This window comes from Notothenia rossii (genome assembly GCF_949606895.1).
Source record: "Notothenia rossii genome assembly, chromosome: 1".
NCBI classification, from domain to species: domain Eukaryota; kingdom Metazoa; phylum Chordata; class Actinopteri; order Perciformes; family Nototheniidae; genus Notothenia; species Notothenia rossii.
The window spans coordinates 7,137,828-7,155,753 of NC_136912.1; the positions used below are offsets into that span (position 1 = coordinate 7,137,828).

Consider the following 17,926-nt stretch of genomic DNA (forward strand, 5'->3'; position numbering starts at 1 on the left):
AAATACCTGTACTTTGTACTTCTTACATGTTGAACCCAAATACCTGTACTTTCTACTTCTTACATGTTGAACACAAATACCTGTACTTTGTACTTCTTACATGTTGAACCCAAATACCTGTACTTTCTACTTCTTACATGTTGAACTCAAATACCTGTACTTTGTACTTCTTACATGTTGAACCCAAATACCTGTACTTTGTACTTCTTACATGTTGAACCCAAATACCTGTACTTTCTACTTCTTACATGTTGAACACAAATACCTGTACTTTCTACTTCTCACATGTTGAACACAAATACCTGTACTTTCTACTTCTCACATGTTGAACACAAATACCTGTACTTTCTACTTCTCACATGTTGAACACAAATACCTGTACTTTCTACTTCTTACATGTTGAACACAAATACCTGTACTTTCTACTTCTCTCATTTTCCAAACAGGCTGGTTCCTTTAGTCTGAATGTGTGTTTGGTGGCGTGATCATTATTATTTAGAGTCATTGCGTGCCTATTGATTTGAACACGATCCGTGTATCCATCATTTCCTGGTCTTCTCTAAAGAAGAGGGACCAATGAAAACGTTGTCATGTTGCCGTTGGTCAGCATGGAAACATTCATTAGCTAACAATGACATTATTGTTCTATTCATATAAAGGGAGGTCAGGTACTCTTTAAAACAGCTGCTAGTTATGGGTACTTTTTACTGAAGTACATTTCAAAGCCTCTTTACTTTGATAAAAGTAGAAGTACTGACTAAACTTCTTTACTCAAGTCGGAGTATTTTTAAACACGAGTATCTGTACTTCTACTTGAGTAAAGGATGTGTGGACTTTTGCCCTCTGCTGACAAATGACACCAATTTTACGTTAAAGCATTTGGTCTTTAAAATGTTTGGTCTTTTTAAAATGTAAAAAATTGCTAAATACCGCATGGGATTTCCTCAAATGTTAATTATATTTTGTCAAACCAATAGTCCAAAACCACAGACTTCAACTTCATCGACCAAAACAAACAAGTATTCTCTTTATAGAAGCAGGAATCAGATAATGAGACATTTTTGCTTTGAATCATCAAATATTTGGCAATCTACATAATGTTTCTGTAATGGATTTAGATTAAGATTAGTCACGCTCTCAAAAGGACCTCACAGTTTCTCAGATCCACCTAATCTCCTCTCCCTCTCCCTCTCCCTCTCCCTCTCCCTCTCCCTGAAGGTGCGTTTGCTGATGGTGAGCCGCATGGCCAAACCAGAGGAGGTGCTGATTGTGGAGAACGATCAGGGGGAGGTGGTGCGGGAGTTCATGAAGGACACGGACTCCATTAACCTTTACAAGAACATGAGGGAGACTCTCGGTACGTTAATATCTGTGTTGACAAATGTGTTTTTGTGCTTTTAAAGTGCCCCTTTTTGATTCCTCTGTAGTGTGAATGTATTTGTAAAGCGTCTACTCAATACATTTGTATTTTTATTCCAGTTTGCTGATTCCTTTATTGGCTCATATTTAGTTTACACCAGTGTTAATGTTGGCTATTTCTGATTTAATCTTTAAACGAATGGTTATTAGTAGGGATGCACCGAATATTCGGCCGCCGAAAATGGTTAAAAAGGCCCTTTCGGCTTTATCACGGAATGTCAGAGAACAGGGTTACGTTGATCATACTCCGCATATTTGTCCGGGTGTTTTGATTTCAAGTGGTGGAGAAATCCTGAAGTGGTGAAAGTCTTTGCAGTTACACCCCCTCGAGAAATGTCAGCTGAACACGTTTTACAAATCGCAATCCGCGCCTCTTTCTCTGATATTTTTAAATATCTCCAAGCGGCAGACATGTTGGCTGTGAACCAGCGGCGAGCATGGTCGCGCGCCGTGCTTGTCGCCGCGTTTTGATTACGTCATCACAACAACATGTTAGGTTACCAAACTTATAGGTGCATTTGTTGTTGTTGAAGGCCTGGCTGTTATAGCCTTTATTTACACTATTTTGTTGTAGGCCTACTGGCCTAGATGTTTATTTTAAAGCACCTTGGCTTTGTTCTGAATGCACTTTGTTGTAGTTATCCTACAGAGAAAAGAAAATGCACTTGACTTGGAATTAATGTACTGTGTGCATTCAAAAGTGCTGAATAAATGTTTTATGGACCCATAATAGTATTTATTATTTAAGTTAAGTTTTGCCATAATCATGTCTTTTTCCATAATCAGGTAGCTGAACAACATTGGTAAACATGTATACATTATATATATTTCTATATATATATTTCTATATATTTCTATATATATATTTCTATATATATATATATTTCTATATATATATATTTCCATTAATCATTTTCGGCCTTTCGGCATTCGGTTTTCGGCCAACTGTTTCCTATTTTCGGTATCGGTTTCGGCCAAGAATTTCCCGTTCGGTGCACCCCTAGTTATTAGTTTTAGTCACATTTTAGTCATTTCTACCCTTCATAGTTTTAATCAAAATGTTTTCTCTCTTTAAACCAATTCAGTTAGGCAAATACAGGAATCTGAAATTAGAATCAAGGTGACAGCATCACGTGTTAAAATTTGTAAAGCAACATTTCACTCTCTTAACAATTTACTTTTAACGGTACTACTACTCTTAAAAATCTGTGTGCACGCCGCTGCAGCGTGTCTGTTAGGCCCCGCACACACACAGACAGAGTTAGGCCCCGCCCCCCACACACAGAAAGAGGCCGTTTCTCAATCTCGAGGAAACTGGCTTCCAAGCCAATATTTCAAGGATGCTCCAGCATACTTTTAATTCCACCGTGGCCGCGTCCTTGGTTTGGGGGTAATTTCGAGGCTGCACATGGGTAGACTTCGCGTCCTTAAAATCCCCACAATGCTTTGCGCACAGACCAATTTCCCCAAATCTGTGGTGGAAAATGTAAGGCGGGCCCTCCCATATGACGCACACCTGCACACTTGCTAGCCTGTTCCACTCTTCGTTTTCCGAATGCCAGGAAGGATTATTGCCTAGCTTCTGAAGGAAGTGACTCGGAAGACATGTGCAACCAAGCAAGAATCCTCTCGATTGAGAAACGGCCAGAGAGAGTTAGGCCCCGCCCCCCGGACACACAGAGAGAGAGAGTTAGGCCCCGCCCCCCGCACACAGACAGACACAGAGAGAGAGTTAGGCCCCGCGTAAACGTAAACGTAAGATGCATTTTGACAGACAAGACTGACACTTGGGGAAATACCCTGCATTTTGAATGTCCGATAGTCCACCATTAACACCTTAGTCCCGTTTAGTCAACGAAAACTAAATATACATTTCGTCAAAGTTTTTATTATAAAGAATCTGTTTTTAGCTCGTCATCGTCTCGTCTTACTCATGTAAGGGGTCACAGGTTCAAACCCCACTGCAGTTAGCATGTCGTTGTGTCCCTGAGACACTTCACCCCAAATTGCTCCTGTGGGGATTGTCCACAATATTGAGTATGTAAGTCGCTTTGGATAAAAGCGTCTAACAAGTAACATGTCATGTAAAAAAGGTTGAAATTAACACTGGTTTACACTGAAGTTCACTGGGAAAATGAGGGCGCTGATCTGTTTTAATCTATTATTCTGTGATCTAGCTAAGTAGCTAAAAACACAGAAAAGCTAGATGTATCTCCTAGTTAGTGAAGAGTAAAAGTGAGTAGGGAAATGTTTGATTGTAACCTTTTCAGAATCAGAAACAGGTTTATTACCAGGTCCGTTTGCTTTGGAGATGTGATTATGATTAGTGGTTTGCTGTCACTCACTCAAGTACCCCTGACATGAGAGCCGCGCCAGTTTTCCTTTTGTAGCAAGTAGCAAAATAATTGTAACATGACGTGTTTGAGTTAATTTGCCTACTTAATATCGCACGTCCTAAACATTTAAATTTAAAAAAATTGCGCATCCTGCATACCGCGATTATCGTCACGACACGATATATCGTTCAGCCCTAGTTTACACACTTTTTTAGTCCCTGAATAACCTGTCCCTATCAGTTGTGTCCACTTGAATTGTCTTCTCCATAATGTGTTTGTGTTTTTATCATGTTCTGTTGCTTTTACCTCTTAGAATATTCAACAAATTGTACAGTGCCCGTGGGTGTCATAAAAGGCGCCTTAAATCAAATGTATTGTTATTATTATTAAACATCTCAAATGTTGTTCTGAAAAAGCTGTAAAAGTATCCTCGGACTCACCCGCGTCCCTCTTTGTGTCTGCAGTGTATCTGACCCATCTGGACTACGCTGACACTGAACGCATCATGACGGAGAAGCTGCACAACCAGGTGAACGGCACCGAGTGGTCGTGGAGGAACCTGAACATGCTCTGCTGGGCCATCGGCTCCATCAGCGGGGCGATGCACGAGGAGGACGAGAAGAGGTTCCTGGTCACCGTCATCAAGGTGGGTCACGCTGACAATGTTGCATTATATATCGGCTGGAACCAACTTCCTGTTTTAATCAGAGAGGCAGAGCGTGTCCAACCCTTTAAGAGTGCGTTGAAGACCTACATTTTTAACAAAGCCTTCAGTTAGAGCTGGCATTTTATGGTATTCATTTAATTTTACTTTGATGGTCATTTAATTTGAATGTTTTATGTATTTTTATTGTCTTGTATCTTATTTTGTCATTTCTATTTGTATTCCACACACTGTCTCATTTTGCCGAACTCCATCGTATACAATGTTGTTGTTTGTCTCAGTGGGCTTTATAGGTTATAAACAAACGTGTTTTGTGATATTGGGCTATAAATAAAGTTTGATTTGATTTGAACAGTATCCCTCGACAGGCAGAACGTAGTTAGTCATGTTGTCCGAAACTAATGAGTCTCCGTTGTAGTTCAACTGTGTGCTTTAATTTCAATCAATCCTAAATGTCTTACCCATTTCTCCTAAGCAATAGTGCTGGGGGGGAAACAATTATTTTGAAAACGATTAATCGGCCGATTATTTCATCGATTAGTCGACTAATCTAACGATTACTTTTCTTTTGTTCGATTTATAAAAAACATAATGTATCTCAAATAAATACCAAAAAGCATTACTTCATTCATGACAACTGCGCACCAGCTTACGTGCAGCCCTGGCCTGGACATTGCTTGGCTCCGTTAGTTGACATACATTGATACTATAAGCTGACTAACGTTAGTCTAATGTTATGTTTGACTCGTAAACGACCACAACATGAGTTAGCTCTCTGTGCAGTTTGTTCGTTCCGGGTTAGTAGCGGCTAGATAGCGGTGTTCTGCAGACGTAAACTAGCTACTATTCCATCCAACATTAAATGCTGACAAACGTTAACTAACACACAGCTGGCGCCGCTATCTAGGTAGCTAACATTAACTACTAACCAACCAAGCACGAACAAACCGCACGGAGAGCTATAAGATAGTTAGCACTACCGAAGTGCACAGAACTCAAGCTGCACAACACACTAGGGCTGTTCCTATTTATGAATACTTTTATTTTGAAGGAGAGGTAGCGCTGTTGACAGGAAGTTGTTGTTGCTATGGAAACAACATGACGGAGATTAAGAGAAAAGTAATATCTACATATAAAGACGGAGAAAGTAAACGATAAAGTTTATGCAAGCTCTTACGTTGATATTGGAGATTTCAATAAATTCAATTTGAAAGACCTAGGGCTAGATGTTTTTGTTTGGGGGCTTTTTGCAGGGCTTCGTGCGCAATCCTGTGAGGAGGAGGTGGTAGCCGTTTCAGTCTCCATAGTGTTTAAAGTGCGATTGCAAACTGCTTGTTGTTGTTTTGGGTGACCCACGTGTGTGTGGCGATGCGTCGACGAGGAAATATGTCGTCGACGATATTTTGAAGTCGACGCATCGCTACAGCACTACTAAGCAACAACTATACTCACAGCAGTAATGTGTGTGTGTTGAAGTGTGAGAAAGGTTAACCGATGTCTGTGTTCTCCCTCAGGACCTGCTGGGGTTGTGTGAGCAGAAAAGAGGGAAAGACAACAAGGCCATCATAGCGTCGAACATCATGTACATCGTGGGTCAGTATCCTCGCTTCCTCCGAGCTCACTGGAAGTTCCTCAAGACCGTCGTCAACAAGCTGTTTGAGTTCATGCACGGTGAGAAGCAAACAAACCCTCCACACATCAGATCCAATCTCTTTGTTTAAATCTTTCTCTGAATCCTTGGATAAGAAATCCACTGCTTTATGAAGTCTTAGAATGATGATTTTTCGTTTATGTGGCTACACACTTTATAATTTTAGAGTAAATCCCAACCACTCCGTCATTCTAGTGTTCATTTTGTCAGCTATTTTTTAATTTATTTGTAGTCCTGACTCCTGTATCAAACGTCCTTGTTAGTTTTAGTCACATTCATCCTGTTTTTATTTAGTCAACTTTTAGTCGACTAAAAGTCTGAGCATTTTAGTCTTATTTTAGTCAAAGACAACTAACTATTTTAGTCTACTTTTTGTCAATGAAAAAAACTGTAGACATTTGAGTCTTTTTTAGTCATTAGATTATATAGAACATTTCAGTCAAACTAGTCGAGCCAAAACCAATAATTTGTCATTTTAGTCAAACTTCTTTATCAATAAGATTATATCTTGTCCTTATTTGATGAAAACCACAGGTTGAATGATTTAAGAAAGCAGCTTTGCAGACTGTAGAGAGTATCAGGTCAGGTTTGTGGTGTTTTTACCGGCTGTGTTATGGCCACATTGTTTCCCTTCTGATAAAACAATGCATTCTATTTTTTCTCCGCGTCATTGTAGCGAAAATGGGCCCAAATATCAAATTGTTTATTTCTCCCAAGCAGTGGTGGCTTTAGACTTTTTCGTTGTCAGTCATTTTGACAGACAGGATCGTAACATCTCCGTCATAATCCATTTATTACCCGTCGGGTCTGTACACAACTCGTCACTCGCTCGCGCTGAGGGGGGGGGGGGATATTCGGTTAACACGACCACTGTCCCCAAGCCCTGTTGTTGCCATTTTCCTTTCTGTTAAATAAGGTTCGTTAGATCCGAGTCTTCCTGACAGTTCACAGTGTGCCGCTGCCCGGTGTAATTCAAATGTACCGCCGCGCGCAGCACAGACACACAGCTGCTACCCAGCCGCAGCACCGGAAATGGAACCGCTGGGAGAATAACTGACTATCAGAGATGTAACGTTATCTTTGATAATATTTCGTCTCCTCCTTTTTCGTTAACGAAAGTAAAGACAGTTTTTATTTAGTAAACAAAATGTTCGTCTCATCGCTTTTGTCAACGATAATGCATGTTGATTTCGTTACAGTTATTGTTTACTGCCGTCGGTGCCGTCTCGTTTTAGTCATGGGGGAAAAAGGTCGTTGACGAACATATTTCGTCATAGTTTTAGTCAACAAAATGAACACTACGTCATTCCTTCCAATTTTTGTTTGACAATAAACAAAGATTATAAAAAATAAAGTTTAGAGTAGGGCTGTCACAATATCAGATTTTCTCAAAACGAATTATAGCCGCCAAAAGAACTCAAAACAACAATATTATTTTGACATGTATAAAAAAATGTTAAGTAAAAAAAAAAGTAATGCAATCACTTAAATGTATCTTTAGTATTTGTTGTCTCTTTTTTTGCTGCCCAAAAACAAAAAACGTTCACTAAATGCTTCTATATTTTAACTTTAAGTCTCAAATCTAACTGGTTACACTTTTAGATTTAGAGTAGGGTTGTAAAGTTATTATGTTTTCGCCACACAATTATATCGGCCAAAAGAACTTGCAACAGCCGTTTTATTGGGATATCTATTATAACACATCTTAAGTCCAATTCATCTGTACAAGTTGTTGGAACAAGTCACGTAACTTTAAGAAAGCGTTAAAAAAAACAATTACACTTAAGGACTGTGAAAAGGCAAACCGATGAACTGATCACAGACGATATTTTCATGTGTATCATCATTTATAAACCATTTTCAATGTCGGGGTTATTGCAAATACTGGTTTATTACCACACCCCAAAAAAATGAATCCTACAGACCTGAAGATTCAAAATGTATACTTTCTCTAAGTGCTACAGTAACTTAAGTTGTGTTTAACTCATCCTGATCTTTCTCCTCGTCCCACAGAGACCCACGATGGAGTGCAGGACATGGCGTGTGACACCTTCATCAAGATCGCCCAGAAGTGCCGGCGTCATTTTGTTCAGGTCCAGGTTGGAGAGGTGATGCCCTTCATCGACGAGATCCTCAACAACATCAACACCATCATCTGCGACCTGCAGCCACAGCAGGTCAGTACCGTCAGGAAAGACCAGAGAGGGCAAAAGTACACATCCTTTACTCAAGTAGAAGTGCAGATACTCAGCTAGTAACCTAGCAACCGAGCTTCAGCTAAACTCTGGTATCTTCTAGGGCTGTCCCGAATACCATTTTTCGGGCTCCGGATATTCGGTAGTAATCAGCAGCGAATATTCGGTGCGGAGAGATTTGTATTTTTTTTTAAAAAAGGTTTCATAACACGCTCAGAATCCGAGACACCTGACAACACGCTGTTAAGCAGAAGCGCAGAAAGAGCATACTATTACAATTTATATTTATTTATTGTCTCAGTACTCGCAAACATTAAAACTAAATGTGTCCTCTGTAGGGTAACTGTAGGGTCTGCTGTATTGTTGTTGAGGATGTTGATGGCTGGGATGTGTTGCACAAGTCATTATTAGGCTGAGCTACTCAACTTTATGCCATTGCCTTCGCCCCAGATGTTCCCACATTACTCCTATTATTTTCACTATTCGGATAAAATAAAAAAAACTAATTTAAAAAACAATTCGGTTGCTTGCTTGCCACTATTTTCCAAGCAAAGTAAGTACACGTTTTTATCATGTGTAACGTTACTGTTTAAACGGCGGATAAAGCAGCTTCATCATGGCAACTTGACAACAGCTAAGCTAAGCTAGGCTACTACTTACAGCATCCAGGTGACTTTTCAGAGTTGTTGTGCCACCGTGGTAGGCCAGTTTCTTATCGCATATTTGGCACATATTCTTCTTACCGGCGTCCAATTTAAAATGGTCCCACACAGCTGAAGTCTTCGGCATTTTGTGGGTGAAACGAGGTGAAACGAGGTGAAACGAGGTGAAGCGTGCCGTTTGCGTTCGTGACTGTGAGTGAACACGATGTCAGGAGCACAGGCTGAGATTGTATATATTTCCGCATTTTAACAGTGCAATTCAAAAGTATAAATATAGTATAAGAATATGGCAATTCGCCGTTATCAATAGCATACATTTAGAAAATAAAATAATATTTTTGAAAAACTTTTTTTTTTTTTTTATTTAAATAAATTGAAACCCGAATAGTTGGCCAACAAACGAATATTTGAATATTCGGGTACAGCCCTAGTATCTTCGAATCTACTTACAAATAAATATGGGGAAGTCTAAGTTCAACCGTATTTGGTTGGAAAACATCAAATGTAGTGCTTGGTTGAAACCAGTGGAGGGGAACGTGTTTGAAGCCCGCTGCACCTTTTGCAAAGAAATGTAGCGGTTTTTTTTGCAAATGTAGCGTTAGCTAGTGCAGCAGCTCCCACAACAACATCGGGGGACCTCCGGGCGACGACGTTTAGGTTTGAATACATTTAATTTGAAAGTAATTATGGGACGTATTTCTTCTTTCATAGCAATTTGTCTTCATACTTTCTTGCCGTGAAATAGGTCTTAAATTCTATTCAAAGTGGTCTAAAAAAGTCTTAAATTTGAGTTGGTGAAACCTGCAAGAACCCTGTTCTTTACTCAAGTAAAAGTAAAGAAGTATGGGCTTCTAAATGTGCTTCAGTAAAAAGTACCCATAACTAGCAGCTGTTTTAAAGAGTACCTGACCTCCCTTTACATTAATAGAACAATAATGTCATTGTTAGCTAATGAATGTTTCCATGCTGAAAATGTTTGGAAAATGTAAAAAGTAGAAAGTACAGGTATTTGTGTTCAACATGTAAGAAGTAGAAAGTACAGGTATTTGTGTTCAAAATGTAAGAAGTCAAAGTAAAAAGTAATCAGAAAAATAAGTAGTGGAGTAAAGCACTGATACCAGAAAGATGTACTTCAGTACAGTAACGAAGTATTTGTACTCCAATACTTCCCACTTTTGGCAAAGACACTATTAGAGTTTTCATTATTTTTTTTTATTTAAGACTTTTCCGGTGACATATGAACATGTTTGCAATAAGATGTTTCCTCGATGCTCTGTGAAATAAACTCTGGTCCTCGTCTCTGCAGGTGCACACGTTTTACGAGGCGGTCGGCTACATGATCGCCGCTCAGACAGACCAGGCGGTTCAGGAGCTTCTGATCGAGAAGTACATGCTGCTGCCCAACCAGGTGTGGGACAGCATCATCCAGCAGGCCACCAAGGTGAGGAAATCAAATAAAAATATATATAAGTGAATGAAAACTAAACTGAAATAATATTCCCTGGGTATTAAAAATTTTTTAAATTAAAATTGCACATATTATTATTTTTAGTCTCACTTTTTAAAAATCCTTTTGGAACAATAAAGACAGCATGAATTTCCGTCATCTCTCATGACAACAAACCACAGCCCACAATGGATGCCTTTGTTATTCACAAGCTGTCTTATCTTGTACAATAAAAATGTATTTTTTTTTAAAAAGTATTTTAAATACTATGTGAATGCCTTTTATATAATGATGTTCTTCTTGTTACGTCCCCATCTATATTTTGCTGTAACAATGTCAATTTCCCCTTTGTGGGACGAATAAAAGGATTTCTGATTCTGATGCTACTTATGCTAACTTGCTAACGTTGTTCTGCAGAACGTGGACATCCTGAAGGACGCGGAGACGGTGCGTCAGCTGGGCAGCATCCTGAAGACCAACGTGCGCGCCTGTAAAGCCGTGGGCCACCCGTTCGTCGTGCAGCTGGGGCGGATCTACCTGGACATGCTCAACGTCTACAAGTGTCTGAGTGAGAACATCTCCTCAGCTGTCCAGACCAACGGTAAGAAGTTCTTTATTGTAAACGCAAGATGTCTGTAAGCTTTTATAAATACAAGATTGAATTAAACCAAGATGAGACCTGCAGCTTTTACGAGCAGATTAAAGACTCGGGCTCTTTTCCAGATGGCTGCACTGAATATATATTCAGTGCGCCAAGAAATGTTTCTTATTCTCGAGCCAAAAGCACATTTCTTATGTTTACTTAATGCATGTGTTAAAGGTCACCTATTATGCAAAATCCTCTTCTCCATGTCTCTTCTACATCAACATGTGTCCCCCCTTCTCCATGTCTCTTCTACATCATGTCCTCTCTGTGTAAAGAGACTCTGAAAGTTTCAGGAACAAAGATTCTCTCTCTTTTTGTCCTGATCCATTTCTATAAAAACCTGTCTGAAAATGAGCTGATCAGATTTTGGCCACTTTATGAAGTCATAACGATGTTTTGCCCCCCCCCCCCCCCCTTATCACCTGAATCTCCTCTTAGAGCAACATTGAGTTCTTTGTAACCAAATGTCTCTCAGAGGGGCGTGGGGAGGGGCTCCTTATTTTCACCTAAAGTAACAGACAGAGAATCAGCACTTTGGAAACAGGGCTGAAACAGAGGTGGATATATCTGAGACCTGTAATATATTGATGAAACACAGTACCATAGGGCAGGGGTTCCCGGGGGTCGCGAGACCCCGAGAGGGGGTCGTGAGATGATTACAAAATAAAAATGGAAAATTAAAAAAATATATATATATATATATAATAAAAAAAAATTGATTAAGGGGGGTCGCCAGTCTCTGGCACTGTTATTTTGGGGGTCGCAGGCTGAAAAGTTTGGGAACCCCTGCCATAGGGGACCTTTTTAAAGCATGTCTGAATAACTCTCTTTGAACATGTTGTACAGGCGAGATGGTGACCAAGCAGCCTCTGATCAGGAGCATGAGGACGGTGAAGAGAGAAACTCTGAAGCTGATCTCGGGCTGGGTCAGTCGCTCCAACGACCCTCAGATGGTGAGTTGGCTTATCTTCAGTTTTCCATGTTGATCCTGTCCTGGAAGAAGGTTTTAAATATGTGTTTTATTGAGAGTTGCTCCTTCAGCCAAATGTGGAAAATCTTCAGAGTTCCTTCTCGTAACAAAAACAATCTGAAAAATATCGCTCTCTTTTCGTCCTGATCCATTTATATAAAAGCCTGTCTGAAAATGAGCTGATCAGAATTTGGCCACTTTATGAAAGGTAACCAAGGTAACCTTCCTGTTTGTTTTTGTGCTCCAGGTGGGAGAGAACTTCGTGCCCCCCCTGCTGGAGGCGGTGCTCATCGACTATCAGAGGAACGTCGCCGCCGCCCGGGAGCCTGAGGTCCTCAGCACCATGGCAACCATCGTCAACAAGCTGGGATCCCACCTGACGGGAGAAATCCCCAAAATCTTCGACGCTGTCTTCGAGTGCACTTTGAACATGATCAACAAGGTCGGTTTGAGCGATTTAATAAAATAAATAAAACATGACCTGCTTAAATCTCACCTGATCAGAGCGGGCGATCTGAGGGGGGGGGGGGGGGGGGTGGTGTGTGTGTGTGTGTGGGTGGGTGGGTGGGTGTGGGTGTGTGTACAGACAGACAGACAGACAGACAGACAGACAGACGCGCTTTATAAGAACAGTCCATTTCCCGTAATAATGAATGTCTTGCTTTCCCTCCCGTGCCTTCAGGACTTTGAAGAGTTCCCCGAACACAGAACACACTTCTTCTACCTTCTTCAAGCCGCCACCTCGCAGTGTTTCCCCGCCTTCCTCTCCATCGCCCCGGCTCAGTTCAAACTCATCCTGGACTCCATCATCTGGGCCTTCAAACACACCATGAGGAACGTGGCCGACACAGGTCAGTCATCTCATCTCTTCGTATATGGTGTTCACACAAATGTAGAAACCCTAAAAACGTGTCAAAGTCTAAAAAATGTGGATTTATGAATTCGGCTACACGATGGATTTGTCAGTTTAGAGCTGCTTTTTCTCAGCAAGCTAAATTATTTCACTATTTTAATAGAAATATAAGAAATGTAAGCCTGTAATTTGTAACGAAACCTACTTGATTTGCTATTATTTAAACATTGAGCTTAGATGAATCAGACTTGTATAGTTAAGAAAGACAAAAGAGAAACTCCTAAGTTGCAGCTGAAACATTTTATTTCAGAAACCTGCATTTTCCTACGGGGGTAAATACATTTTTATAAAATAAGAAGTACTTTATTGATCCCAATTTGGGCAATGTTTGCGTTGCAGCTGCATAAAAAGACACGGCATTGTACATTAGAGTTACCATATCTATACTCATCGTTTGTTACCTTATCTCATCCCCAGGTCTCCAGATCCTCTACACTCTCCTGCAGAACGTCTCTGGAGAGGAGGCGGCCGCGCAGAGCTTCTACCAGACGTACTTCTGTGACATCCTGCAGCACATCTTCTCTGTGGTCACCGACACCTCTCACACTGCAGGTCTGTACACTGACTGTAAGGTTGTTTAGGCTCTAGAGGTTTGAAGCATTCAAAAACACTCCCAAGAAATGATTTTGCAACAGGTGAACATACCGGTTCAATCGGTTTCAGTTCCTGTTTTCTGGTGGCGGAGCTACTCGTTCCATTAATTACTTTATTGGTGAAATAGATTCTGACGTCAGCTGTTTCTCTGTGGGCTTTCACAGATTTTAAAGACCTGTTTCGTTAAACATACTACCCAAGATTCAAAAGTTTGCATATGCACAAAGCTAAAGTGTAGAAATGGCAATGAAATTCTTCTGACCTGAGCTCCTCCAACGATGCAACATATATAATAAAATACAAAATAAAAAGTAGTGCAAAAAGTCTATATACATGTCAATAGAAATTGATATGTACAAGAAGAGATTATGAAATTAAATAATGTAAATTAAAACCACATGAATAATGAAGTTATCCTCTTTGCAGGATTAAGGTGGAGCTGCTCATTACATGAATGACTTATTTGGTGAAATAGATTCTGATGTCAGCTGTTCCTCTGTCCGGTTTTAGAGCCCTGTTTTCTTAAACATACTATCCACATGAATAATGAAGTGACCCTCTTGCTGTCTTTAGGGCTGACGATGCACGCCACCATCCTGGCCTACATGTTCAACCTGGTGGAAGAGGGGAAGGTCAGCGTGGCTCTGAGCGCCTCCAGCCCCACAAACAACCAGGCGCACGTGCAGGAGTACATCGCCAACCTGCTGAAGACCGCCTTCCCTCATCTGCAGGAGTGAGTCTCTCTCACACCACACTGAGAGTACACGAGCAGACTGAGCTTTGCCTAACGTCTGCATTTTAGTGGAAGGTTTTACTCCAATGCATTTAGATCGAAAATATAACAAGTGAGATATTTTCAGCCACTTAAGCGAAGGCTGTAGAAGTGAGTCAACATGAGAAGACTGTGCTTTGGTTATTGTTGCCAAATATTCAGAGCTTTTTCCCGGAAAATAAGTTTCACGCAAGGCAATTTTATTTATATAGCACTTTTCAGCACGTGGCGATTCAAAGTGCTTTACAGATTAAAAGCAAAAGACATTTAAGAACAAATACAGCATAAATACATTATTAAAAAGGCATTTAAAAACAGGCATAAAAAGCAAAGATAATGAAATAAAATAAACACAGCAGGTACAGAATAAACGACTGAAAAGGCATACTGTAGTGTGAGTATGGGCAGCTCAATTAAAAGTGCGTTTTTAGTCGGGATTTAAAAATAGGAAGTGTTTCAGCGGACGTGCACGATTTGGGCAGTTTGTTCTCAAATCCACAAGTTCATTGAGATCAAACACGTAATGACTTGAGGCGTTTTCAGCCACTTGAGCTTCAGTAGACCACTATGCATGTAACACTGATTCAAAGTAAAGGGTGCAGAAGTGATTCAGCACTTTCAAACTCCATTTCCATCCTCAACGTTGACCTCGTAGACTTTGATTTCTGCAGAATAAAAAGGCTGAGAATGTCTTTGTTCAACAAAACGATGAACACATGTTAATATGGCACTTGTGTTTTATAGTCTAGAACTGCAATGATACGCCGATTGATAAAAATATAATCTACTAAAGCTGTTCCTCAATTAAGCATTAAAGTGATTTATTTTCTCCCTGTATGATATCATATTAAACTGAATATTCGTAGGTCCCTGGTAGTGAATGCAAAGAACTTTGAGAAACGTGGATGGTATTTTTTAATCTATTCTCTGACTTGTTATAGACTAAACAATGAACCCATAAATCAGCTCTCTATATTGCGGTTATTGAGGGTTCATATTATTTATTGAGGATTCCCTGTGACGGCTGTTTCTGTTACTTCGTCCACCTTCATGCTGTGCCGTCTGTAGACAAGCGACTAATTCATTATTATTTCTCGTGTGCAGCGCCCAGGTGAAGGTGTTTGTGACGGGTCTGTTCAGCCTGAATCAAGACATCCCCGCCTTCAAGGAGCACCTGAGGGACTTCCTCGTGCAGATCAAAGTGAGTGTTGGAGTAAATGATTAATACCTGCATCTGAAAACGGGATGTCATTCATGAAAATGATGCCATAAAGTAAACTGACAAGTGAATCTAAACTGTGTCACAGCTCAATTAAAGTTATGTTTACCCAATTACATATATAGTACAATTTGTGTCTGGTGATGTTGCTTTAGGAGCCTTGAAGAGCTTTAATGATGTGTTCTGTATTTAGTAATAAAGCATATTGATAAGAGTCAAAGCAATTAAGTAAAATCAGGAAACATCTTCAATTAAAGTTCTATCAAAATCTAAACATAAATAGAAAACAGCTATTTGGCCCGATTATAGAAGCCCAGGGACATCACCATAGAGAGGCGAAGTCCCTCCCTTTCCGGTGACCTCCATCGGACCTTATTTCAGAAAAATAATGTATTTAAGTCAATGGAAAGAGAAAACTTATCTTTCGACCCCGTTTGAATCGTAACACGAATTACACATAGGATGTTTGTCAATCTTAAAAAATAATTTCCATGTAAAAAAAAGTCACAGTTTGTCGTAAAACTGTTGAAATATAAGACTATGAAAAATACGCAACTAGAAAGACTACAAATCCCAGAATCCCGGTCCCGCATGCTGGCTCTTACGGAACCGACTAACTCCCCTTGTGTGTATGTACAGCTCTCAACATGCCCAGACTTGGACTGATTTTCACCTCTTTTAATACTTTCCGCCTCATTCTGAAAGAAAGAAGTGAAATGTTCCAACGTGACGGCCGTCTGGGTGTGTGGTGCGAGACGGGAGATGTAGTTCATTGAGCGTTTCACACAAAAAAATGTGCTACTTCACAGTTTTACGACACATATTTTTCAAAATTATCTTTTAAATTGACAAACATCACATGTGTAATTCGTGGCACAATTCAAACGGGGTCGAAAGATAATCTTTCTCTCTCCATTGACTTCAATACATACATTTTCAGAAATAAGGTCTCATGGAGCTCCCCCGGAAAGGGAGGGACTTCGCCTCTCTAGTTGTCTATGTCTGTAAATGCCGACACATTAATACATTAAGTATAATCAGCTTTGATCGAGTTGATACCTGTTCACGGATTATTTGAATGTTTGAAAGCAGAGAAAAGTAGTGGCGCTCTCTGTGAGAAAGCTAAAGCCCGGTGGTGTTGTTGCCTCTGCTGAGCCTCTGCCTGTGTGGTCCTGCAGGAGTTTGCTGGCGAGGACACGACAGACCTGTTCCTGGAGGAGAGGGAAACGTCTCTGCGCCAGGCCCAGGAGGAGAAACACAAGCTGCAGATGTCGGTGCCCGGCATCCTCAACCCTCACGAGATCCCGGAGGAGATGTGCGACTGAGCAGCAGCAGCAGCAGCGTGAACAGAAACAGCTCTGGACGGGGGAAAGAGTCACAAGAGAGCACGGACGCTTCCTGTTGATAGTTTTCTTTTCAAGTGTGTTTGTGTGCGAGTGTGTGTGTTTGAAAAAGAGAATGAGGGGCCAGAGGAAGGACCCCAGCACTCGGTTGTACGTCGACCAAATCAATGTCAATATGTAAATGAGACTCGTCCCCCCCTGACCCCCTCCTCTTAACCCCGGCGCGGATTCTTTTGTTTTTCCTACAAACTTATTTTATACAAAGATTTTTTTGTTTGTGTAACATGCCATCTTTTGCTAATTGTTTTGCTCATTAAAAGATTTATGTTTGGCCATTACGGTTCTTCTACACCTGCATGAAGTTGAAAGAATGTAAGGTTATTTTAACTCCCTCTTCACCACATCAACTCACCTCCTCTCCTTTTTGTTAATATGTAATATATAATGTTGGAACACTTGCGATGGTTAGATGACAGATTGCTCTGAAGTGCCATGTGCATGGTGCAGGACGAATGTGATGCTCAAGGAGTAAACGTTGACTTCCTTGCTTCCTTTGTTGTCTTGTTTTGGTTTGTCAGTGTGTTTATCATTTTCTTTTTCTTATACTCTGGCTCTGATCGAGTCGGAGCTTCAGTTGGACCGCTCTGCGTTTGGATGAGAAGGAAGGCTGCGTGCATATCATCCTGTTTGTAAAGCTGTCTTAGTACTCTGAGAATATAAAGTTGGCTATTTTTACAAAAAAAAAACGCGTCTGATTTCTTCTTTCCCAAAGCTCTGGAGTTTATGGAAAACTTGGAGGATGTCACAACTCGTGCTGCCAGGATCTGAAGGGTTATTGCAAATGACGTTTATTCTTAAATCTCTGGAAACTGTGACGTTCAGCTTGGCTGGTGATGAATATATTTACCTTTTTTAGAGGAAATGGTTTCCAAACTCTGGCATTACAGAGCAGTCACACCTGACCACAGTTAAACAGACCTTTTATACATCAGATATTTGTTCCCAGTTCGACACTAAACTACTTGTTATATATACAGATGTTACTATCAGGGTGTCCACGGGGTCTTAAAAAGTATTAAAAGTTGATCAATCAAT

General features: G+C 40.4%; 1 protein-coding gene across 1 annotated transcript in view; it reads left to right on the forward strand.

Moving 5' to 3' along the window:
* Nucleotides 1–17,571, forward strand: part of xpo1a (exportin 1 a) — a 31,215-nt gene extending 13,644 nt beyond the window's left edge. Inside the window, exons 13-25 of the mRNA XM_079679481.1 lie at nucleotides 1,219–1,357; nucleotides 4,220–4,401; nucleotides 5,934–6,090; nucleotides 8,084–8,247; nucleotides 10,234–10,368; nucleotides 10,792–10,975; nucleotides 11,867–11,973; nucleotides 12,238–12,432; nucleotides 12,673–12,841; nucleotides 13,321–13,455; nucleotides 14,071–14,230; nucleotides 15,374–15,470; nucleotides 16,667–17,571. Of these exons, the coding sequence (XP_079535607.1) occupies nucleotides 1,219–1,357; nucleotides 4,220–4,401; nucleotides 5,934–6,090; nucleotides 8,084–8,247; nucleotides 10,234–10,368; nucleotides 10,792–10,975; nucleotides 11,867–11,973; nucleotides 12,238–12,432; nucleotides 12,673–12,841; nucleotides 13,321–13,455; nucleotides 14,071–14,230; nucleotides 15,374–15,470; nucleotides 16,667–16,813 (1,971 nt within the window). The 3' untranslated portion in view covers nucleotides 16,814–17,571. The remainder of the gene's footprint in view (nucleotides 1–1,218; nucleotides 1,358–4,219; nucleotides 4,402–5,933; nucleotides 6,091–8,083; nucleotides 8,248–10,233; nucleotides 10,369–10,791; nucleotides 10,976–11,866; nucleotides 11,974–12,237; nucleotides 12,433–12,672; nucleotides 12,842–13,320; nucleotides 13,456–14,070; nucleotides 14,231–15,373; nucleotides 15,471–16,666) is intronic.
* The last annotated feature ends 355 nt before the right edge of the window (nucleotides 17,572–17,926 follow it).